General features: G+C 52.3%; 1 protein-coding gene across 29 annotated transcripts in view; it reads left to right on the top strand.

The window, feature by feature from the left end:
* Nucleotides 1–4,242: 4,242 nt before the first annotated feature.
* Nucleotides 4,243–23,668, top strand: part of KCNMA1 (potassium calcium-activated channel subfamily M alpha 1) — a 717,266-nt gene continuing 697,840 nt past the window's right edge. For 7 of the 29 annotated variants that reach the window (XM_077895133.1, XM_077895132.1, XM_077895144.1 and 4 more), the window contains exon 1: nt 4,276–4,801. In XM_077895133.1, coding sequence (XP_077751259.1) covers nt 4,433–4,801 — 369 coding nt within the window. In that variant the 5' untranslated portion in view covers nt 4,276–4,432. Of the gene's footprint in view, nt 4,802–18,444; nt 18,758–23,668 lie in introns of those variants that run through there. The other 22 variants (XM_077895138.1, XM_077895137.1, XM_077895146.1 and 19 more) reach the window with 10 other exon arrangements.

Genomic DNA, 23,668 nt, shown 5'->3' with positions numbered 1-23,668 from the left:
GTAACTTGGCAGATCCAAGACTCAGTTTCTTACCTGTAAAATGGGAGAATGACTACTGCCCTCTCTTATACCACAAAGAGATTATAAAGACTGGAGAGGACGAGGAGGGGGAGAGTACTTTAACCATTTAGAACGGAATGCACTGGTGAGGTATGGGTCACCAATGGTAGTTGTAGCTTAGGAGATCGGACATCAAAGCAGGGGTGATAGTATCAAGCCTGTTAGCCGCCCTTATCACACTGCTTTATATGATGGTAGGACTGGCAACTGGGTAATTCTTATTGCTGTGGTTGCAGGATCTTTGGGAATTTTTCTCACCAAATTTCTGTTTTAATAGGCCCCTTTTTCAAGCATTTGCCAAATCATGTCAAGTGCCAGAAAGGGTCACCAGAGGGCGCTAGATCACTTAGGTGTCCCCGCGGCTTCCATAGCAAAATCCCCAGGATTTGTTGGAACTGGGTCCAGGCTGGGGGAAAAATGAAACCCAGTGTTCGTTACGGTGTTGGGCCAACATTTAAGTAAATACACTTTTCTTTTTCTTTTTCTTTTTCTCCTTGACTAGTACTTTAGTTGCTCGACTTTTTCAGTTTGCATTTTAATGCATTTTTATTTATTTCTTTTACATCAGTTGAGATTGTCCAGATTAGAATCCTTTAGAAGCTTGAGACCCTGATTTGCTTTGAAAGCTGCCATAGGCACGTGTTCACATGATCAAGAGGCTGCCCTCCCCTCTGAGAAGTTTATAATTGTATTTAGAAGTAAACAAATGGCCTATATTGTTTTCAGAACAGGGAGGAGGCTGAGGTTTGTATTTGTGGTTAGGCTTTCAGTGCGTGTGCGATGGATGGCGCTCGGTGCCCAGCTGCAGACACACCTACAGGAGGGCAAATGCCCGGGGCTATTCGCCAGCGGGCCTCTCTATCCTGTCCTGGAGTCTGTCCACCCACTGGCTGCGGTGCCCTCCAGGCCCTAGCGGCTGCAGCAGACAGCAGGGACACTTTGCCTGACTTCTTATCCCAACTGAGGGGGTCGTTGGGTGCGGAACAGCCAGGTGGGGACAGGGGGCAATAGTTTTAACTGGTCGCATCTCCCCCACGGTCTGGTGCTCACGCAACCAGTACTGATTTGGGGGTCAGAAGATGTGGTTAGAGTTTGGCTGTTTTTTGGGTCACGGCAGTTACAACCAAGACCTGTATAATGTTTTCTTTTTCATCCTTACAAATCACCCTTTGTTATTTGCAGATAGGGAGGCAGAGCAGTTCCTGTTTTTATTCCAACTCTACAAACGAGGAAACCAGATAAATGCAAGGCACTGACGGTTCCATTCTGTCTGATGGGACCTTTCCCCCGGTTGGTTAGGCCAGATGCAGGTTTGCCGGACCTGGTGCTGAAGCTGGTGGACGTTAAGGTGGTAGCAGGAGAGGTGGGCGAAGGCCCGATGAGGGCTTTCTCTGGTGGACAATAGCACTCTCGTCCACGGCCTTCCAGCTGGGCCGTCCCGGGAGCTGGTGTGGGACTGGCTGGTTGCAGGAATGGTAGGATATGGATTTTGATGGCAAGGGACTCTGATGAACCCCGACTCAGCCTAGGTTTGGATAACACAGACGCTGCTAAAAGCTTCCACCAGCACGGGCAGAGGCGATGAAGACAGTAGGAGACAGGCCCTCCCAGCACCCTGGAAGGCCGATGGGACAGTGACGGGGACAGTGGAGAAACACAGCTGGACACAGCTGGGGTTTCTGCAGTTGGGGTGACGGAAGTCAGAGCAACCAGTGTCTTCTTGCTGGTAGCCCCAGACTGGTGATTTCAGGGAACTCAGGTTGTGGGGGCTGCCCAGGAAGGCCTGGAGAGGATTCATGGTTTGTGGAAGCTCAGTTTTAGGAGGGAGGGAATCCATTCTGGGGGCTTCGTATCCCTGTGGGCAGACAATCCTAGCTTTCCCTGCTCTTTTTATTTTTAAATTTCAAATCTTGTACTTGATTTAAGGAAAGTCCTTAACTTCCCTGGCATATGCTGAGGCCCAAAGGTAGCAAAGTACAGCCATTTAGAGGGCTAATAAATCGAAGGAGTCTCAAGGTCACTGTTACCTTCTTGCAACGTCGCCACAGCCATCTAGGGCTGACCCTGAACCCAGTGCTGGGAAGAACCCAGGGTCTTTGCAGGGACTAACGCAGCACAGACATGTTGAGAGAGGCTGCCGTACACGAAGGATGAGGCTACAGGTACTCTCTGGGTGACAGTTTCACTTTCTGGAAAATACTGTCTGTAGCTCCCTTTTATGCATTGCTTTTTGACTACCAAATACTCAAGAACCCTGATTTCATTCTACTTTCCCTTTTGACCTTGGCCTGGACTTTTTCCTAAAGGGTATGTGTGTCCTGAACCCAAGGAACATACTCCAGATGAGGCCGGAGGAGCTGCAAACATTCTCTTCAGCCTCTCTGCCCAGCTGGGCCTCCCTTCTTGGGTCCTCCCCAGCATCCTAGGGCCTCCAGGGGCAAGGGGCAGGGCTGAGCTCTGGCTCCCGCAGAAGCAGGCTTGGCCTATGCAGTAAAGGATGCTAACTTGGCCCTCACCACAGGAAGGGCTGAAAGGAACCTGAGGATTCCAATTAGGCTTAAACTAATGAGCTGGAAACTTTGGGGAAACCACTGTGGGCAATGAGGGGAGAGCGTGACCATCTTCCTTCTAATTAGCACTAGAAAAACTTCTGGTCCAGCTGGTAGCCAAGAGGAAGGGCCATGAACAGAGGAAGCAACATTTCTGAGAGTGTCACAAGAGGTATTCCCCTGTGGTATAGGGTTAGAGGCTGCTGAACAAAACCAGGCTCCTCCTCCTCTTTAAGGGTGGAGGTAGGAGAGAAGGCCCTAAACGGGGGGGGGGGGGGGGGGGGGGGGGGGGGGTTAGACTTGAATGGCACCTACAGCGTCCTTCCTCCAAGCTGCCCTCCTCACACGATGGGGCTAAATAAAGTGGGAGCGACTTTGGGGGAACTCCATTGTCTATGGGAGCTTGCACCATCCCTGAGGCCGGGTCCCCCTTGTTCCTCTCTCTCTCTTGGGCAGTCTCTGCCCCTTAATAAGAAAAACACAGAAAAACCACCTGCTGCTGTCAAGGGCCACAGACCACCCGCCGGCCTCCAGCCATGCTTGGGGCACCGGGCACCTAGGAAAGGGGTAGGGATGAGCGAACTAGAGGCCAGAGGGGGTCGAAGTAGGGTGTGTATCCTGGAGAAGGGTCCTGCTCACTCCCGAAGCACGAGGATTTGGGGGTGTCCGGCCAGCGGTGTCGACAGTTGGTCCCTCCTTCCCTCCCCACGGGGGCTCCTTTGGTAAAAACGGCCTGTGGGGGGGAGGGGGGCTCCCCTCCCCGGGTCGGGCGCTCGGCTGGGGGCGCAGCACCTTGGAGAGAGGCGCCCGGGCCGGAGCCTGATTCGGGGCGCCGTTCCTCGCGCTCGGGGGCCAGGGCGCGTGCCAGGCGGCCGCCCAGGGCCCTCCCGCCGGGTGCCGAGCCCCGAGCCGCGGCGAGCCGGCGCTGCGAGCCTCCTTCCCTCCCGCCTCGGGCGGCCTGAGCCCGCGCCCGCTCCAGTTGCTGCAGCTGCTGCCGCCGGCGGCTGCGGGGAGCGCGGGGAGCGCGGGGAGCGCGCCGGGAGGCTCGGGCGGCGGGGCCGGGGCCGGGAGGGGCCGGGAGGGGCCGGGAGGAGCCGGCGCAGGCGGGGAGGCCGCGCGAGCGGAGGCCGCGGGGCTCGGCGGCGCGGCGCGGGGGTCCCGGGGGTGGCCCGGCGCGTGCGGGGGCGGCGAGCCGGAGCCCAGCGCGGCCGGGGGCGCCGGGGGCGGGGGCGGGGGCGGGGGCGGGGGCGGGCCGCCCGCGCTGCACTAGTTGCCGCCGGCTCAGCCCGGGGCGGCGGGGGCGCGGCGGGGAGGGTCCCGGGCCGGAGCGCAGCGCACTCGCGTGGCGCACGGCGGGCGGGGGGCGCGGGGGGCGCGGGGGGCGCGCGGGCCCGGGGCAGGGGCAGGGGCAGGGGCAGGGCCGGGGCGGCCCGGGGGCGGCGCGGACCCCCGGTGCGCCCTCGCTCGGCGCGCTCGGGGCGTTGGGCGGCGGGGCGCGGGCCGGGCGGGAGCGGCGGGCGCGCTGCATCCCCTCCCCCCGGGCGGCGGCGGCGGCGGCGGCGGCGGCGGCGGCGGGCGGCGGGCGGCGGGGGAGGGCGGCGGCGGCGGCGGCGGCGTCCCGCCGTATATATCTCGGCGCACCCCGCCAGGTCGCGCACAGCGCCCCGAGCCCCGGCGCCTCCCCGCCCCCTCCCCGCGCTCCGCGGCGGCGGCGGCGGCGGCGGCGGCAGCAGCGGCAACATGGCTGTTGACGGGTGTTCGGGGTGGCGCTGGCGGCGGGAGGAGCTCCCCCGAGCCCCTGCGCCGGCCGCCCGCTGCTAGCTATGGCAAATGGTGGCGGCGGCGGCGGCAGCGGCGGCGGCGGCGGCGGCGGAGGCAGCAGCCTTAGAATGAGTAGCAATATCCACGCGAACCACCTCAGCCTAGACGCGTCCTCCTCCTCCTCCTCTTCCTCCTCCTCTTCCTCCTCCTCCTCCTCTTCCTCCTCGTCCTCGGTCCACGAGCCCAAGATGGATGCGCTCATCATCCCGGTGACCATGGAGGTGCCGTGCGACAGCCGGGGCCAGCGCATGTGGTGGGCTTTCCTGGCCTCCTCCATGGTGACTTTCTTCGGGGGCCTCTTCATCATCTTGCTCTGGCGGACGCTCAAGTACCTGTGGACCGTGTGCTGCCACTGCGGGGGCAAGACCAAGGTAACGCGCGCCCCGGGCGCCCGCCCCCTGCGCCAGCCCACCCCTGCTCGCGCCGCGCCGCATCCCTGCCTGCCTTCCCCGCGCCGCCTGCCCTGCCCTGCCCTGCCCTGCCCTGCCCTGCCCTGCCCTGCCCTGCGCCCTCCCCGCGCGCCGGGGCCCCCGAGTCGCCCCCGACCTGCCCCCGACCGGCGCGCTCCGGGACGCGGGCGCCCAGTCCCGGCCCCTGGCTCCTGCTGGGGCCGCGGGCGGGGCGCGGCGGGCCGGGGGGAGCGGGGCGCGCGGGGCCGGGGTCGCGGGGAGCTGGGGGGCGGGCCGGGGGCTCCGGGAGCGGAGCGCGCGGGGCTCGGGGTCGCGGGGCCGGGGGTGGCGGGCGGGGGGGCCGGGGGCCCGGGGTGCGGAGCGCGCAGAGCTCGGGGGCGCGGGCGGGGCGGGCCGGGGGCTCGGGGCGCGGGGCCGGGGAGCGGGGCGCGCGGGGCCCGGGGTGGCGGGCGGGGGGGGCGGCACGGCAGCCCGCACTCGAGAAACCTGTTGGGGAGACGAGTTGGCGGAGTCGGCAGCGAGGGGGAAACCTTTCGGGCGGGGGAATCCCGGGGGAGGAACGTGGCCAGGGGAAGTGGAGGGGGGGACTTCGGGGACCGCGAGGGAAAGTTGGGGAGATGCCTCCCAGTTTTGGAGGCAACCCGCGGAGGCCGCCACTTTAGGAATGTGCGAGGTCGCGCAGCCGGTGCCACCTGCCTCGCCGTCCCTTGGATGTGCCGGTGGAACGCACCCCACCCCGCGCTCCAGCCTCTGTGCTCGCGCCCCCACGCCACCCTCCTTAGGTCCCCGGAAATGCCGCCAGCGGCGGGGAGCGGGCGCGGGAGGTCCGTGCGGGAGCCTCCTCCCCGCTCCCCGGGCTCTCGAGGTGGCTGGGTGTCGCCTGGAGCTATTCCTGGCGCGGGGACGCCCACCTGCACCCGGGCGCGCTACACCTTAAGTGCGGTTGCTAGGCTCACTGCCTGGTCTGTCGCCGGGTCCCTAGAGATGTCCTCTTCTCCCCCCCCCCGCCCCCCACTGGCCGAAGGTGAGGGGCTGGGGCAGTTTTTCATCAAAGACAGCAGAATTAAAAAAGAAAGAACTGGAAAAAAAAAAAGAGAGAGAGAGAAAAAGGAGGGATCCAGCCGCCTTGTGTTTGAGCAGTTCGCATCCTAGGGGACTTCACGGCGCCAGCATTCTCTGTCGGCCGGTCGGCCGGAGGGGAGATGAAGGAGAAGAGGGGAACCCGGGGAGGGCGAAGCAGGTCTTGGGGGGAATGTTCACACCTTTTCCTAGTAAAGTTGATCCCAGGACCCCTGGAACTCGCGCAGGGCTCGGCAACTTGTAGCAGCCTCCTCGGTTGCCATGGCGAGTAGGGAAGCCAAGGGGCTGTGGGTGAAGCACCGGGTGACCCCAGGCGCTCTCTCCCCATCATTAATTATACACGCGCTGGGTGCTGGAGCTCAGCTGTGTTTTGTGGCAGCACATTTGTGTTTTGGAAAATACTGGTGTGTTGGAAATAAGGGAGAAGAATAAAAGCCATCTCTCTCTCTCTTCCTCCTCCTCCCACTTCTCTGGAGGCTTCCAGATGTTGGCCAGCCGGTTACTTTGGAATTACCTTCTCCTCCGGAGAGGTGTCTCCCTACTTGTCCAGGTGGGAAGCCTCTCGTATTCCAGAGAAGCAAACAGGTTAAGCAGAGTCTGAACCCCGAGACCGTGCGACCGTGTTTCTTGCCTTCCTCTCAACAGATTATTCATGGAGCCTTCTTGATCACACATTCACTCATCTCCTCTTCCTCCCACAGTCCAGTCCTGGAGTTTTGTTTGTTTTTTTCCCTTTACTGAGAGAGTCTGAGTCTGTCCTCGGAGGAGGGATAGCTCCCCATGATGGGCATCTAAAATGTTCGAGGCCCCTGAGCGATTTTGGTGAAGTTTTTTTTTTTTTTTTGGTGAAGTTTTTAACAGCCTCCTCATCCTTAAGGAATTGGACATTCTTGATCATTAATGAAAACTTTTTCAGTAAGTCCAAATAAGTTTGGGTGTTTTTGTGATCGTGTGGTTTTAAACACACTCCCACCTCCTTTTACTCTAGGGGTTCACCGATGCCACTGCACTACCTGTGATGAAATGCTGATGGGATCGTTCCTATAGAGAATCTCTTTCATAAACGATGACCAAGCATAACTTCTGTCAGCCTTCTCGAGAAAAATAGGTTTTTGGCAATGATCATTGGAAAAAAAAAAAAAAAGATCCCTGTCTATTAGACTGTATTTTGTAGTTCCGAGGCCGGCTGAGTTGACATAACTGGAAGTTTCTACCAAAAATCCACCTGGGACAAGAGGTGTCTGCAGTTGGTTGGGAGGTTATGAGGCCAATGGAGGACCGTCTCGGGTCACTTTTGATACCATTGGAGCACACTTTAAAACATGCCCAGAATCTCTTGATAACTGCCCCTTGATTTTCTCACTTGAACCATGTGTAGCCAGCTCATTACACCCCTAAATAATAACTTAGGCCTTTCCTAGGCTTTTCTTTCTGCCCCTGAGGTCTGTATTTTTACTGCCCTCTTGGTGTTTTTTTTTTTTTTTTTTTGTCCTTCATTCTTTTTGCTTTCCAAGTATTTGGTAGTTGTCGAGATCCGTACAGAAGAATGCATTTGGCCTAAGCTTGGAATAATTGTTTTAGCGCCACGCTTCCCAAGCAAACCTAGACTGCTTTTGCCCAGAATTCTGTTGGCCGTCAGATATGCTCACTCTCGCCCTCATTCAGTCCCAGGATGATCCGCCAGGAGCTGGGGTCCCGTGGAGGGCTGGTTTTTAGCATCTGAAATTCCGTGGGAGGTAAGTTTTAGCAAGGTGCTCTGATGTCACAAGTACTTGGCCTCTGGGACCCTACTTGTGATCAAAGGAACCCAGGGCTAGGGATGTTTCCTTTTTTTTTTTTTTTTTTAGGGGTGTTTCTCATGGGGCATCTCATCATTAGCACTTTGGCCTCTGAATCTCAAATGATGAGTGACTTTACTATTTTGAAAAGAATGGTATGTGGACTTTTTTGGGGGGAAGTAAGAGACCTTGTCACATTTCCCCCCTGTTGAGAACTTGGGCACCATCATCCAGTACTGTGTTCTTTGCTGTACTTTTTTCACAGTATTGTTTTCCTCTGTTGGGTTTCATCAGAGCTCTGTGTTCACGAGGCTGTGACGTTCTGAGGTCCAATCCAGTTGCAGACTGTAGTGAACAGTGAGAAGCGCAGGCAGCCTGGCTAAGGCCGTGACCTTGAAGAACTCATTTAACATCTCTAGTCTCCTTCTCCTTGTGTTTAAAATGTGGAGATTGAGTTCTGTGACTTCTGATGCCCCTTCTTGCTCTGGGATTTAGTGTCCGTGGTTGGCAGGAGTCGAGAGAGTACGGGGAAAGTTTCTAGCTCAGAATGTGTGTTGCAATTTTTTGGCAAATTCTTGAGGAATTCAGCCTTACGGTGCCTCTGCGTCTTTATTGCCGCTCTTTCCTCTTCCAGCACACGTCAGGGTAATCTCTTCAGATTAGCCTGGGGAAACCGAGGCCAGCTTTCTGACGGAGCTGTGGCTGGCTGGGGGACCCGAATGCGGCCCAGCAAAGGCCCGCACCTGGCCTCAGTTTGAGCTGTCCTCCCCGTGGAAGTTCGGGCTTGATCAAGCCTGGTCTGCATGTAATGAATTATTGAGGTATTGTCTCCATGGCTGTGTGTCTGAGAAAAACAACACGTTTTCTCTGTCAGGTTGGTGAGTAATATAAATATCAGATCCTGTTATGGCTCGGTAATTACCCAGGGTCTGGCCCGACGCGTCCAATCGGGGCTGGAGCTTCAGTGCCTCAGAATTCTTGACTCCAGATTGGCCCCGCTGCCTCATCGCGTCTTGGGGATTGCCTGCGTCGGGTGGCCTTCAGATAATTCTCTCCGATCAGAGCCCTTAGGGTTGGCCCTGGACGAGCTCTCAGGTCCCGGTCACCGGCGGGGTTCCTGCTGACCTGCCCTCGTGCAGGGAGCGTTTGCTCCTCGTTCCTGGCACTCCTAATGGAAGTGCACCCTTCAGGAGAGACTCGGCAGTCAGACCCAGGTGCAAATCGTGAATCTCACACTCATTAGCGGGGCGTCTTTGGCTGCCAGCCACATCCAGCCTTGATTTCTTCATCTGTAAAAAGACCATATTGATGCCCACTTTGTCAGATGCTTTGAGGAATAGCAATAATGGGTATATGGTACCCAGCACAGGCCTGGCACGAGGCAGGTTTCCCGTAAATAGTTCTGCAAAGTGGTGAGTTTATTTTCTCCTGGATTACTTGAGTTTGACCCCAGAGGGGCACAGACTATAACACATAGAACTTTTGAGTTGAAAGGAACCACTAGACTCGGAAGGCGGGTCCGATAGCCGCTCAGGGTCAGACGGAGGTTTGGGTTCATGGCTCTTGGCTGTTGCAAGGCTGGAGGATTGGGGAGGGGCGGCCAGGGGAAGTTCTGTGTTCGGATGCTGCTATTTTGAGGGTGGGGATGTCAGTGGACTAAGCGTTGACTAGTGTTGACACTGTGTGGCTCCGGGAGTGGCAGCCGGAGAGGATGGGAGCTATTTAGTAGGAGGGCAGGCTGGCCCCCATCATACCATCAAGAAGGGACGACGTCCTTCCCTGTTACCCCAGTCCAGAGCTCACAGACCTGTTCCCCCGATTATGTCACAGTTTCCTGGCCAGGGTTCTCTGTACTGGCACCAGCTTTCCTGAAAGCAGTGTTTCCCAAAGTGTGTTCTGTGGAGCGCTTGTCCTTACCATGTGAAAACCATTGTGAGTCGTGGCACACCTGAGCGCCGCCCCCCCCCCCCCAACCAACCTTGGAGAATCACATCACAGGCTTGGAGAAGCCCTGTAGTAGAGAAATCCCTTAAACTGCTCTTACCTGTGCTCCCTTTGAGCACACTCGCCTAGCTGTCAGGCGTGCTGTGTGGTACCCAAGAGTCTGCCTGTGACCTTGGGCAAGGACTTTACTGCTTTGTACCTCAGTTTCCTCATCTGCACATTGGGGATTGTAACAGAGCACAGCCCTATGGGGTAGGTACTCTCTCCAGCCCTATTTCATAGACTTTCCTAGGAGGACACAGGTGACCTAAGGCCTTGGGCTGACTCTGGAGACTTATCCAAACATACGTGGGACAGAAAGAATGCCAAGGCCAAGTGGGCCCCCTCTTTGCCTCGCTACTGTCCTCTTCCCTGCATAGGGCCATTCATTGGGGGTGCCTGGTAGCAGGGAGTAAGTGCTTGCTTTGGGTCCCTCTCTGTCTCACCAGGGCACAAGACACGTGCTGTTGAGATGGTCGGGCTGGCAGTGGACTGCAGTGCCAGGGCCTCCTTCCCAAAGTGGGTGGCTGGTTGGGGGGGGGGGTCCTGGCTCACAGTGGCAGTGACCACAGTAATCTGCAAGTCCCAGCAGCCAACGCCTTCTTGGGACTTCAGAGCTGTGGAGCCCTTGGAGGGCCGCTTCTGTGGCTCTGGTGAAAAGGGCTGTGTTCATGCCGTGATGCCACGGCTCTGGGGCCCTGCTGGGAATCGTGACCCTTCCTGGATACATATCTAGGGGTCGGGCGAGCTCAGGCCTCCTGCAGGACCTCTGAAATTCCAGGGCCTTTCTGGGCTTGGGCAGCAGACCAAAAGTGCCTCCTCTTTTGAAATGCTTCTGCAGTGGGTGGAATCCTGGCCCTGGGCGCACAGTGAAGGAATCTCAGCCTCGGAGGCAGGGGTGTCCTCTTGCTCTGGGTAGAAGTCTCAAGGAATGTTGAGTTGGGATGTCAGACCTCTGCTTCCGAGCGCAGGAGACAGCATTTGTTGGTCTAGTCCTGGGCTCCTCACACCTTAATATTGCATACGAATCACCTGGGGAGCCGTTAAAATGCAGCCCGTGATTCAGAAGGTCCAGGGTCAGGCCCGAAGTTCCGCACATCCCACAAGACACGGGCAGGTGTGTTGTGCTGTGCAGACCACACTGAGTAGCAAGGCTCTGGCCATTCCTCGGCCTCCAGTCAATCCCTCCCTGAAAAGGAGCCTATTTTTAAATATGGAAATTCCCAGCTCCTGAGCAGTGAGGAGGGGTGAGACAAGGAAGGTTCCCTGTGCCAGGACAGCCTGGTCCAGAAGACTCCGCGCAGCCCCCTCCGAGCTGCCGTGGTTCGGTCTGGGCCCTCCCTGCTGGAGCTGATTGTTCGGGTGCCCCCTCCCAAGGCACCCGCCAGCGCTGTTGGTTTGGGGTTGGCCTGTGGGGGCCTGAGCAGCATTCTGTGGGTGTACAGGGTGTGGCCTGTGTGCTGTCTGCCCGTCGGCGTGCGGGCTGTCCCTCGCGCCAGTTGGTCACCCTGCAAGGGGCGAGGCTTCCAGACGTCCAGGACGGCAACTCAGCCAAACCACCTTCTTGCAAAATTAAAGGCTCGTGGTGTAGCCAGGGCTGCGCTGTGGTGATGCTCCAGGGAGCCAGCCGCTGGCCACTCCCTCTGGAGTATTTGAAGTCAGTGGGCAGCAAGACTGCCAGCCTGACTTGCCACAGGGTCCTGGGTGGGCCTTCCCAAATGGAGGGTTCGACTTAAAAGGTTTGGACTCAACGCTGATCCTGAGTGTGGGGAGGACGGCTGGCTGGCACGGTGCGCCCTCCAGCTGCTCTTCTCAATGATCCTAGCAGGTGAAATTGAGAGTAGCTCCTTTTGTCACCTTAGCACGGTTGTTTGCAGCTCGTACTGTCAGGGACTTTTTCCTTGAGATGTGCTGTTTATGTCTTTCCATTGTCGAAGAGGAGAAGCTGGAGGAAACTCTCAGCCAAAAGAGTCTTCGGCAGCCAGGGTGAAGAAGGGCCTGGCACAGTGTCCAGCATGGAACCGATCCTCGGATGAATATTATGGTTATGATTGTTGTTCTAGATTTGGCTTTTACTACCTAGTAAGTGCATACTATGTGCCTGAAACCGAGCTGGTACCAGGGGAAAAATAAGACCCCGTTGTGACTTTTATTGGACAGGGTGAGAGGGAAAAAAACAGCTGTGTTCTCATGGGGTGTGCACACGTCTGCTCTCTGAGTTGCCTGCAAACCCCCTGGGTTTGAGGGGGTTTGAGGGCAGGGGCTGAGTCATATAAACACAGGCGCACATATGTGTTGGGAGGGTCCTTTCCCTACTGGTTAGCTGGGGGCCGGGTGGGAGCGTAGTAGGTGCCAGGACATTTTGCTGCTCTTTCCGGTAATTTGTCAGAAGCTATGGAAAAAGGCTGGTGAAAGGGATGGGCCTGATTTGGTGACCTGACGATGTTTGAGTCATTCCTGGATTTCGGTTATTCATGCCACCCAGGTCTCTCTTGACCAGCAGCTCAAGGATTTGGTTCACGATGAGCAGCTGCTTGTGAGCTGGCTGAGTCAGGCAGGGGATGGAAGGGCAGCTTCAGAAGAATGGACGATGGGATTTGCTTTTTTCGGCATTATTTGGTGATTGTCTTTGTCTTTGTCTAATTGCCAATTTGGAAATGTAATTGACACTCCAGGTCCAGAATGGATATACTGAACATCCTCATCTCCCTTTGAGATCTCATTACCTGTATGACTAATGCTTCTTTACATGGCCAAAGGCGAAATTATTTAAGACATCTCATTCACTTGGTATTCTCTATGCTGTTTCCTTGGCCTGCCTGCCTGGTTTTCTGAGGGCCCCAGATCTGGCTTACTCTGGGCATTTAGCAGAAACGCCTATCTTTCTCTTTTCTCTCCTTCCTGCTGCTCTTCACCCTTTCCTTCCTCCACTTCTTCCGTAGTGACTTCACCGGCATCTGAGAGCAGAGACTGGATTTGGCAGGTTAGTGGACAGCAGACAGGGACTTGCTCTCGCCAGCTCAGAATCACAGGGCATTACGAAGTCATAGAGGTGAAAGGGAGATTTAGGGTCTGGGTACTTCCTCCCCAGGGCCAGTGCTGGGAGCCCCAAGCCCTGTCATCATAGGGGATGGGGGTGTCACGATCACCTGAGGCCACACGGAGGACAAACCCACCTTGGAATGAATGGAAAGATCTTTCTCCTTACGTGAACCCCTCTTTGCTTCTGGTCTGTTCCCATGACACAGAGAACAAATCTTGGAGGATAGTAGATTTTGGGTTCTAAGTCCAGCCCAGGAAGGCCCAGAGCTGGGTGGTGGTTAATGTCAGCAGTGTTGTTGAGGGCTAGAATGCCCATAGTCCTACCCCTCTCAGGCCACTTTCTTTTTTTCTTAATGACTTCCCAGTGTCCTTCACCTGGGGTAATGAGGTTTCTCCTTGTCCCGTCCCCCAAAGTTTGGAAAGGGTCCATTTTGGCTGTTGGTTCTGATGGTTTGCCCTCCAGGATGTGTCTGGTCTTGCTGGAAGCTGTGGGTGGAGGTGTGGGCTGTCCCTTGGCCATTGAGTTGCCTCTTTGTCAATGACACATGTACTATGTTCCAAGGTTAGCTTCCTTCACCATTTAGTGCTGGGCTTGGCCGGGAGCAGATGTGATTCTGAGGCCACGCCAAGAATCCAGATGTAGAGAGCATGGATCCTTTGTGAAGATGCCTGAGTTGGTCTCTGCTTTCTAGGTGTCAGCTGTTCCCAAACGAGAGAGAGCAGATAGTGATCTGGAGCCTCTTTTTGCACCATTTAAGTATAGCTGCTCTCTGGGATCGAGGGTTGTTCCTCCCAACTGCTCATCTTACCTCTTCTCTGGGCTTCCATATGCTATCGTCGCCATGTCCCCTATTCTGCAGAACAGAAAGAAACCAGAAAAGGGAACGTGCAAGAGGAGAAGGTGAGGGAGAGTAAGGGGTAGAGGGAGGTGTTCACACAGTGAAAAACAGAATTTCTCTTTTGGGAGTTAGATGTTGGGTAAATATATAATTGGATGGATTTTTAGTTCCTACACCTTTGTCTTAATGAGTAAGTCATGACAAGTGACCTCACCCCCCAAGAGTGAAGCGTTATGTAAAGACCAGTAGAAAGAATGATTTCACTTGTGGAAGATTTCAGCTCTTCCAGTGAGAACTATTGTCTAGTTAACTGGGTGGCCTGTGGCCCGTGGGGATCTTTTTTGCGTGCCCGTTATATGGGAGCAGAGTCCTATCCCTCTTGAGGAACAGTTGCTGCATTAACTTGCTTTGGAGTATAGACCCTTTCTGGCTCTGGAAGAGGAGAAAGTGGGTATCCAATGATAATCAAGTGAAGAGCTCGGAGAAAAGGCTCTCAGGTTTGTGGGAAGGTTCTTTCGGAAGATGGCAGGGTTTATCCGAAGTGCTAGGGATTTTCATGACCAACATTAGCTGGCAACAGCTTTATATACATTGTTTTTTTTTCTTTTTTAAAAATTGTCAATGTTTCTATCTATCTGTCTATCAATCACATTTTCTTTTTTTTCTCTCTTTTTCAAAGGTTTTATTTATTTATTTATTCATGAGAGAGACAGAGAGAGGCAGAGACATAGGCAGAGGGAGAAGAAGCAGGCTCCCCACATGGAGCCTGATGTGGGACTTGACCCCGGGATCACGCCGTGAGCCAAAGGCAGACGCTGAACCACTGAGCCACCCAGGCATCCCTCAATCACATTTTCTTTATCCGTTCCTCTATCAGTGGACACTTAGGTTGTTTCTGTATCTTACGTATTATAAATAATGCTGTAATGAACATGGGGGTACATATATCTTTTTGAGTTAGTGTTTTTGGTTTCTTTGGATAAATGCCCCGAAGTGGAATTGCTGTAACATAGGGTGGCTCTATTTTAATTTTTTGAGAAACCCCCATACTGTTTTCCATAGTGGCTGCATTGGTTTATATTTCCACCAGCAGTGCATACTGTTCCCTTTTCTCCACATCCTTGCCAGCATTTGTTATTTCTTGTCTTTTTTTTTTTTAAGATTTTATTTATTTATTAATGAGAGACACACACAGAGAGAAAGAGAGAGGGGCAGAGACACAGGCAGAGGGAGAAGCAAGCTCCATGCAGGGAGCCTGACATGGGACTTGATCCTGGGTCTCCAGGATCGCACCCTGGGCCAAAGGCAGCGCTAAACTGCTGAGCCACCCAGGCTGCCCTATTTCTTGTCTTTTTGATAATAGCCATTTTAACAGATGTGAGGTGATAACTCATTGCACTTTTTCTTTTCCTTTTACTTTTTTAAATAAAGATTTTATTTATTTATTCATGAGAGACAGAGAACTCATTGTACTTAAAATTATTTATTTATTTGAGAGCGAGCGAGCATGAGCAGGAGGAGGGGCAGGGGAGAGGGAGAAGCAGACTCCACACTGAGCAGGGAACCTGATGTAGGGCTGGATCCCAGGACCCTGGGATCATGACCTGAGCCGAAGTCAGATGCTTAATTGGCTGAGCCACCCAAGCGCCCCTCTTCTGCTCATTTTTAAAAATCAGATTGTTTGCTTTTTTTTTTGTTATTGAGTTGTATATATTCTTTGTATATTTTGGGTATTAACTCCTTATCAGATATATATGATTTGCAAATATTTTCTCCCATTCAGCAGGTTGCCTTTTCATTTTGATGGTGGTTTCCTTTGTTGTACAAGGGTTTTTTAGTTTGATGTAGTTCCACTCGTCTATTTTTGCTCTTGTTGCCTTTGTTTTTAGTGTCAAATCTGATGTATCATGGCCAAGACTGATGTCAAGAAGCTGAGCGCCTGTGTCTTCTTCTAGGAGTTTTATGGTTTCTGGTCTTACACTCAATCTTTCATTCATTCTTAAGATTCCTTTTTTAACATCAATGTGTTACACTTTTGTCCTTCATCTTAAGTGTACGATATGTTCATTGTCGAAGCAAGGCATTAGAAAAAAAAAAAGAACACCTCATACCCACTGGGATGCTACTATTAAAAACATCAACAACAAACCAGCCCAGAAAATAACAAGTGTTGGCTAAGCTGTGAGGATTTGGAATCCTTTTGCACTGTTGATGGGAATATAAAGTGATGCAGTCATTGTGGAAAGAAGTATGGTGGTTCCTCAAAAAAAAAATTGAAAATTGGATTACCATATGATTCAGCAATTCCACTTCTGGGTACAAATCCAAAAGAAGATATTTGCACACCCGTGTTCATAGTAGCATTATTCATAAAAGCCAAAAGGTGGAAGCCACCCAAATGTTCCCTGACAGATGAATGAAAAAAAACAAAATGTACCATATACTTGCAATGGAGTATTATTCAGCCTTATAAAGAAAGGAAATTGTAAAACATGCTACGACGTGGATGGACCTTGAGGATATTATGTTAGGTGACATGAGTCAGGCACAGAACGACAGCAACTGTGTGGTTCTACTTATATGAAGTACCTAGAATAGTCAAATTCATAAAGATAGAAGTAGAATGGTGGTTACCAAGGGCTACGGGGGGGGGGGGTTTAACGGGCACAAAGTGTAAGTTTTGCAAGATTGGAAGCATTCTGCCCAACGCTGAATAATCTTAATAGTACTGAACTGTATACTTAAAGATGGTTAAGATGGTAAGTTCTATGCTGTTCCTATTTTACCACAATAGAATAAAGGAAAAGAAAATCCCCCCCCCCCACCCCTACCTCCTGGAGATGACCCCCTCCCCCATTATCTTTGGACTCATTTTCCTCCCGCATTCTTCACCGTGGCCACCTTGGCACTCATGTTTGTCCTTGGGGCAGCTAGTAATTTTCCTCTAAGGGTTGGTAAATGGCAATCCTGTGAGAAGTACCCAGCCTGGCCTTGTTGGATTTAGGTGGTGCCCGTACTGAGAGCAGAACAGACACCATAACCCTGCTTCTGTCTGTGGAGTCCGGTTTAATGGCATCTATTCTAAGAGTGAAGTTAAAGGCTACTGGAGTTTTGATCTTGACATAGGAGTGGCTCTGGTACCTTAGGCAAGTCATTGTCCCTGGGCCTCGGTTTTCTTACATGTAACGTGTTCTCTGATTCAGTGATTTCAGTATAACAGCTGTTTCTTCAAATCAGATTCTAAAGTTACCGTTGGTACCCGATGAAGAACCCAGGAGCGAATCATTTAGGGCAATCGGGCAGTCCTGGTTCTATTATAAATCACGAGAGTGAAATCTGACTGATGCGTCTCCGAAACGTCCATACTGACTTGGATGAGATGGCGTAGTTAAGAATTACGGTCTGAGGACATAGGCCCTTTTGGAAGTATCTTCAAACTTGTGATTAAAAAAAGCAAAACGAGACCAAAAAAAAGTCTTAGAAATAGGTTTTTTTGTGACTCTACTGTTACTTCTAAGGAAATAGCCACGTCACTGCTGGGGTTTTAGTTTTAAGTTTTGGTGTGGAGGCAAGGTTGGCGACGTCTTAGATTATAGGCTGTAAGTGGTGCGCTATGATAGGCTGGCTTTGTGGAGGTTGGGCATAAAAAGAAACATCTCATTAAAGAGAAGGTCACGCAAATCAACCTGCTTTGATGCTTTTCCTTGACTTGGCCCAGAAGGCAACCCTGGAGTGAGAATGTTCATCTTGGCTCCGTTCCATGGAGCATTTCAGCCTCCAGAAGCCGGGAGGAGATGATCAAAGCTTCTGTGGCAAAGGAGCTAGTGTCTGAAGGGATGATCCCCGCACACTCAATAACTTTTGAAATAAAATCCACCCCCGCCCCCAACCTCCAAATTGTAAGCATCGACTACATCAGAACGGACTGGACCAAATAGTCTTAGGTTACATAACATCAATTAGATCTTGCTACTGGGGGCCACGTGTTACATTTTATTTTGTTTTATTTATTTTTAAAAAAGAATTTATTTATTGATGAGAGACACTGAGAGAGGGGCAGACACACAGGCAGAGAGAGAAGCAGGCTCCCTGCAGGGAGGCCGATCCCGGGACCCCGGGTCACGCCCTGGGCCGAAGGGAGATGCTCAACTGCTGAGCCACCCAGGCATCCCCACATATTACATTTTAACTTGTCACAGACACATTACATTAGTGCTTCACAGATCCACAGGGTACCAGGTAGCCTTTGGGTATTATTGAGTGAACTGGTGATTGTGCAGGACTTGACGAAGCCTGGGCAAAAATACTGCTTTAGATTTTTCTGTAGGTGTCGTTACACTCATATGAGGGGGTGCAGACATCCTGCAAGTATTTCTTACAAAATACACTAAAAATTGAGATGGGAGTTATTGTATCTGCCATACTGAATGGTTGCTTTATAGCCATGAACCAGATACGGCAGAGATTTTTCAAACTCTGGGTACCTTCTCATTTTCCGATGACAGGCAGTGTGAGCGCTATATTTTTAATTGGTCCCTTCTTTAAATCAGGAGCTGAAATGTTATCATGCAAATCTCTCCTGAGTTGCATGGAAACTAATAAAATCACAAAGGTTTCTATTTGTACTCTATGAACACAGACTGTAATGAAGCTGAAACAGCCATCTCCAGGGGATGATGCTATTTAAATGCGAGGCAGGGCTTTCAAAGGATTCTAATGGTGAGAAGAGAAACCGGCAAGTGAGCAGGGCCCCTTCTTTCCTCCCTACCTCTCAGGCGCCTGTGCACCTACGCTCCTCTGTAACTTCCTGACCTCAGGAAGAAAATTCATTTAAAACAAAGACCTCTAATCCTTAATACATCCTGTCTGTCACCTGTTGTAGCAAATAGCGGTTGACACTCAGTCTCTCTTGGCCATTTGCTGCTCCTCCCCAGACGTGGCATGGATCCCTACCTACACTTACTCGGGCTTTCGTTTTGGTAAGTCTCCTGTGAACTGGGGTAACTGACTTCTTAGGGAAAAAAATTAATCACAAACTTTTGTTTTTGGAGCAGTTACGATGCATCAAGCCCTGTTTTAAGCTCCATATGTTTCTTCTGTTAGCCAACCTTCAAAACAGTCCTATGGAATAATCATGTTTATTGATCCATTTTATAGATCAGAACACTGAGGTACAGAGGATATATATATATATGTATATATATATTTATAAATATATATATAAATAAATTTTTGGATAACAGACTTTGAGTGCTTACTATGTGTCTGGTGATTTCCAAGTTCTTCGCATGTATTATCTTATTTAATCCTCGCAACAACCCAGCAAAATAGGTGGTATTGCCATCACTTTACAGATGAGAAAACTGAGGCATAGAGAGGCTGAGTAACTTGCCCAGGGTAACACACTAGTGAGGGGCTGGGCCAGGTTGAAGTGCAGACAGGTGGGCGGTGGAGCCCGCACGTCTCACCCTTGCCCTGTACACTGCCAGGTTTACCTCCTGTAGCAGCGGTAGGTTAGCTCTGCTCAGGTCATCCGTGTCACAGACGGAGGGAAAACAGGGCGTAAGAGAAGAGTTGGCATGTGGAGACTCCCGTATCATCCCAGGATGAGGCATGAAACCTCTTAGATAAATTCAGAGAATTGTATACCATGAGGATAGAGGTGACCCTTAAGGGATACTAGTCCTTTCAATCTCTCTGAGTCTTGCTTTTCCTTGCTGGAACATGGGTTCAGCACCTTTTCTGTACCTGATAGGCAGGTGTGCTGTGTGCAGTTGTATAGGTTGCTCACTGCACAACCCTAGGGCTGCTTTGAGATTCATATCTGATACATAATCAGACTTTATGCACCGTGGCACATGTGCCATATTTCTATGTTGGGGAGGAGGGATTTGGAGGCACAGAATAAGTATGGGGCATTTTTCTGAGTACTAGTCTTCCTTGAAGTTTTGGAAAAAACCACTATTTTTTTTTAAAGATTATATTTATTTATTCATGGGAGATACACAGAGAGAGAGAGGCAGAGACACAGGCAGAGGGAGAAGCAGGCTCCCTGCAGGCGGCCCGATGTGAGACTCAATCCTGGGCCGAAGGCAGGTGCTAAACCGCTGAGCCACCCAGGGATCCCCTAAAACCACTCTTTCTGATATTAACACACACACAGGAGATATTAGGAGTAGGATGCAGAGTTCAAACATATTTTTAAAAACTTGAGGTGTGTGTGGTATGTGTGTATTTGTGCACACACCTGCAGGAGGGTGTGAGGAGTGGAGAAATTTGACACCCACCAGCCAAGCCTTATCATTAAACTGTGAACCTAAGTATCCTGGTGTGACATGATGCCTTATTATTCCCACATGCTATTTGCTCATATCTGGAACTCTGAACCTATTTTATTAAAAGAATGGGAATTGTATGAAAAGCACATAACTATATCTGAATTTCCCAATCTGTTATAAATAAAGTACATTTCAGGTGTCGGTGGGGCAGAGAATTTAATCTGTGCACTCTGAAGAAGGTAGTGCTGGTTATGAATCTTCCCTGGCCTTAGAAAGATCGATTCCTTGCCACTCTCCACCTCCACCGCCTGGAAATACATTATTGTATCACAATATGGATTTCTTTCTAGACCAGTGGGTATTGTGGCCTTCGTCAGCCAGATCTCGTGCACGAATATTTAGAAGCAGGAGACGAAGTGGTTCAGTCTGTGAGTCTTCATGAGCATGGGTGTCCTTTTCTCGGGGATACAGAGTTGTGTAAGGCAGCTTGTTTCCTCCTGGGCAGGGCCAGTAGCCATGCCTCCTGATTCCAGGGGCACGCTCCCCTTCAGAATCATGAATGATGGCCCTGGAATTGTGCAGCGTACACCCTCCATGTCCACACACGTGGCTTTTCTAAGTGTCCAGCTGGGTTGTATACACCTATGTAAGAAGTTAAAAACAGTACAAGGCCTTTAATTCTTAACGGCCTAACAAGTAAGAGAAACATCAAGAACTTGAGGTCCGGAGAAGGTGGAGGACATGGAGAACTGGTCAGAGGGTGGCCAGACAGAGACCCTGGGGATGTGTGGAGGTGTGAAGGTGGACCTGGCCTTCCCATCCCTAGGTCCAGCACCGGTTGCCATGACTTCTGATGACGGTGCCGCTCCTGACGTGATGTAGGAGGGCTCCCAGGCCCCCACCCTTGTTCTCAGTGAGAGCCTTTGGAAAGAGTGATTGCTTGGGTGCTAGCCTGCGTGTGCCCCCCAGGGCCCGTGCATGGGGAATAACAGGATTCGGAGGATTTGGAAAAGGCCTCTCTGTGGCCAGCCGTGCTATTTTTAGCTCCCTCCCACGGCCCCTGCTGTCCCCAGGTGTTTGTCAACAGAGCATCCCACACCTATGTGGAAAATGGCAGTTGAGGCCCAGGCAGGCCTGGTAGGCCGCAGCAGTCTCCCCACCGGGCCCGGCGGCCAGGCCGGATCTCTGGGGCTGGCAGGCTGCTGCGAGGGTGGTTGCATAACTGGCCTTTCTGCTGGTCGTGGTGCCTGCTGGTTCTGGGTGAGGAGGTCGAGCCAGAGTAAACAGGTCTACGCTTCACGGCCCCTCCCTGGGCCCCGCTGCACTGGACGGGTTCGTGGGCCTGGTGGTGATGAGCTGGCATAGTCGGGAGCCGCTTTGGCTCTCTTGCTGCCTGGCCACTGCTGCACGGCGTCCAGTGCCCGTGCTGGGAAATGTGCAGATGGCCTGGCCTGGTCCAGGGGTGGCCAGGTGTGCTAGAAGGCTGGGTGTGACCTCAGGGATGGCTCCCTCCTTCCCTTTTAACTCTCCACTTTGCCTCCCCCACCCTGCGAGGAGGCTTAGCTCACTTGCCTGGAGTGTCCCCTTCCTGGGAAGCCTTCTGCACGGTCTGAGCCAGGCCTCGCTCTGTCCTCCCACACTCCCCACTGTTTGTCCTCCCCATCCTGCGTGAGCATCACCCATCTGCTGCTCCTTGTGGACAGGGCTGATAGTTCTCCTTTTTTGATCTGTGGCTCCTCACAGGGGTCCTAGAGATTAGGCTGTATTGGCCAACCAGTGACAGTGTGGTGGCCAGTCCTCAAAGAAGGCCCTCGACAAACCAAGCCTCCTGGTATTCATGCTCTCGGGTATTCCCTGGCTTTGAATCCAGACTCTGACTTGCTCGTAACCAGTAGAATGAAGTCAGAGTGACTGTGACTTCTTTATTTTATTTAAAGATTTTTATTTATTCATTAAAGAGAGAGAGAGAGAGAATGGCAGAGACATGGGCAGAGGGAGAAGCAGGCTCCATTCCAGGAGCCTGATGTGGGACTTGATCCCTGGGCTTCAGGATGACACCCTGGGCTGAAGGCAGGTCTAAGCCCCTGAGCCACCCAGGGATCCCGTGACTGACTTCTGAAACTAGGTCAGAAGAACCCTTGCAGCTTCCCTCTTGGCCTCCTGGAACACTGGCTTTCGAGAAACCAGCCATCATATATAAGACATCTGATTGTCCTGAGGCCACCGTGCTGTGAGAAGTCCAGGCTACAGGGAGAGCCTTGGAGGCTGAGGTGCCACATGGAGATGGTGGGGGTGGGTGAGCGACGCTCCATGGAGCACCAAGACACCAGACGTGATGAGAAGAATACATCTTGGAAATGGATCCTTGAACCCCAACTGATGTAATCAAAGATGATCCAGCTAGCTCATCCCTTCCTGAATTCCTGACTGAAAAATGATAAAATAAAATGATTGTTGTAAACCACTACATTTTGAGGTGATTTTTTATGCAACAATAGATAACTAGAACAAATAGCTGTCATGTTGGACAGTCCTTCTACTGGATCCAGCTCTTAGCCTCTTCTGTGGGTTCCTCTTAGTCTCTCTTCCCCAACCCTCTGGAGCCAGCTGCATGGGACTTCCTTCATGTCATAGATGATCTTCGCTCTGCCTAGAATTCTCTTTCCTTATCCTCTTTTATACAAGATTTAAAAAAAATATTTTATTTTATTCATTCATGAGACACACACACACACACACACACACACACACACACACACACACACACAGAAACATAAGCAGAGGGAGAAGCAGGCTCCCTGCAGGGAGCCTGATGTAAGAGTCAATCCCAGGACCCCGGGATCACGCCCTGAGCCAAAGTCAGGTGCTCAACCACCGAACCACCCAGGTGTCCTCTTTCCTTATCCTTCCTCTCCTGTTCCGCTTAGTTGACTCCTGTTTATCCACTGATGTGCTGGTGTTTACTCTCTAGGGAGAAAGCCCCTATTTGTGGCATTTGTCAGTTCCTGTGGGGTAAATATGCCCACCGTGGCTGTTGTCAAGATACCAGCGTGACGTCACAGAACACAGAGGCTAGGCCAGTTATTATAATAAGCAACCCCAACATGTCCATGACTTGATACAGTAGGAGCTTATGTATTGCTCTATAAAGTGCCATTAAGGGTGTGTGTGGAGTGTGATGGGGTGGCGCCTTGTTCCACATTCAGGGCCCCTGGCTTCTCGTGCCTGTGGATGCATCTGCCATCTTCTAGGGGTCTCTTACAGTCTCTGCTGAATCCTCTGTATCCATCTGACAGATGAGGGTGAGAAGTAAGCCCCGTGAGGTGTGACTGTGGGAGCAGTCCTGGAGGCCGTCCACATCCCTCCTGCCCACACAGTCTATTGACCAAAACTTAGTCACATGGTACCCTAACTGCAAGGGGTCCTGGGAAATGTAGGAGGGCACCCAAGAGGAGTTGGAGATGGATTTAGAGCCTACCCATACTGCAGAAGGGGCTCCCGAGTGGCCATGCTGGGGGAAAACAGGGGAGGGCTTCAGCTGTCCAGAGCTGGCTCTGCCTTGATTATATGACCATCTGCCAGGATTACTGATACTGCTGGATCTTTCCTGGGTGCTGCCAGGTGTTGCAAATGGGGTTAAGCACTCCACATGCCTTGTGTCTCTTATGCCTCTCAAGAAGCCCATGTTCAGGTATTATTTCCCTTATCCCCATTTTAGAGATGGGCAAACACTGAGCATTGGAGTAGTTATGGCACTTGGGCAGGGCTCCGTTCCCGGCCAGAGTTTTCTGGTTCCAGAAAACCTTGTCACTGCCTTCAACTTGCAAG

Source organism: Canis aureus, chromosome 4 (assembly GCF_053574225.1).
Source record: "Canis aureus isolate CA01 chromosome 4, VMU_Caureus_v.1.0, whole genome shotgun sequence".
Taxonomy (NCBI): Eukaryota; Metazoa; Chordata; class Mammalia; order Carnivora; family Canidae; genus Canis; species Canis aureus.
Note: the sequence above shows the minus strand (reverse complement) of the source record. Positions and strands in the feature narration are given on the sequence as shown.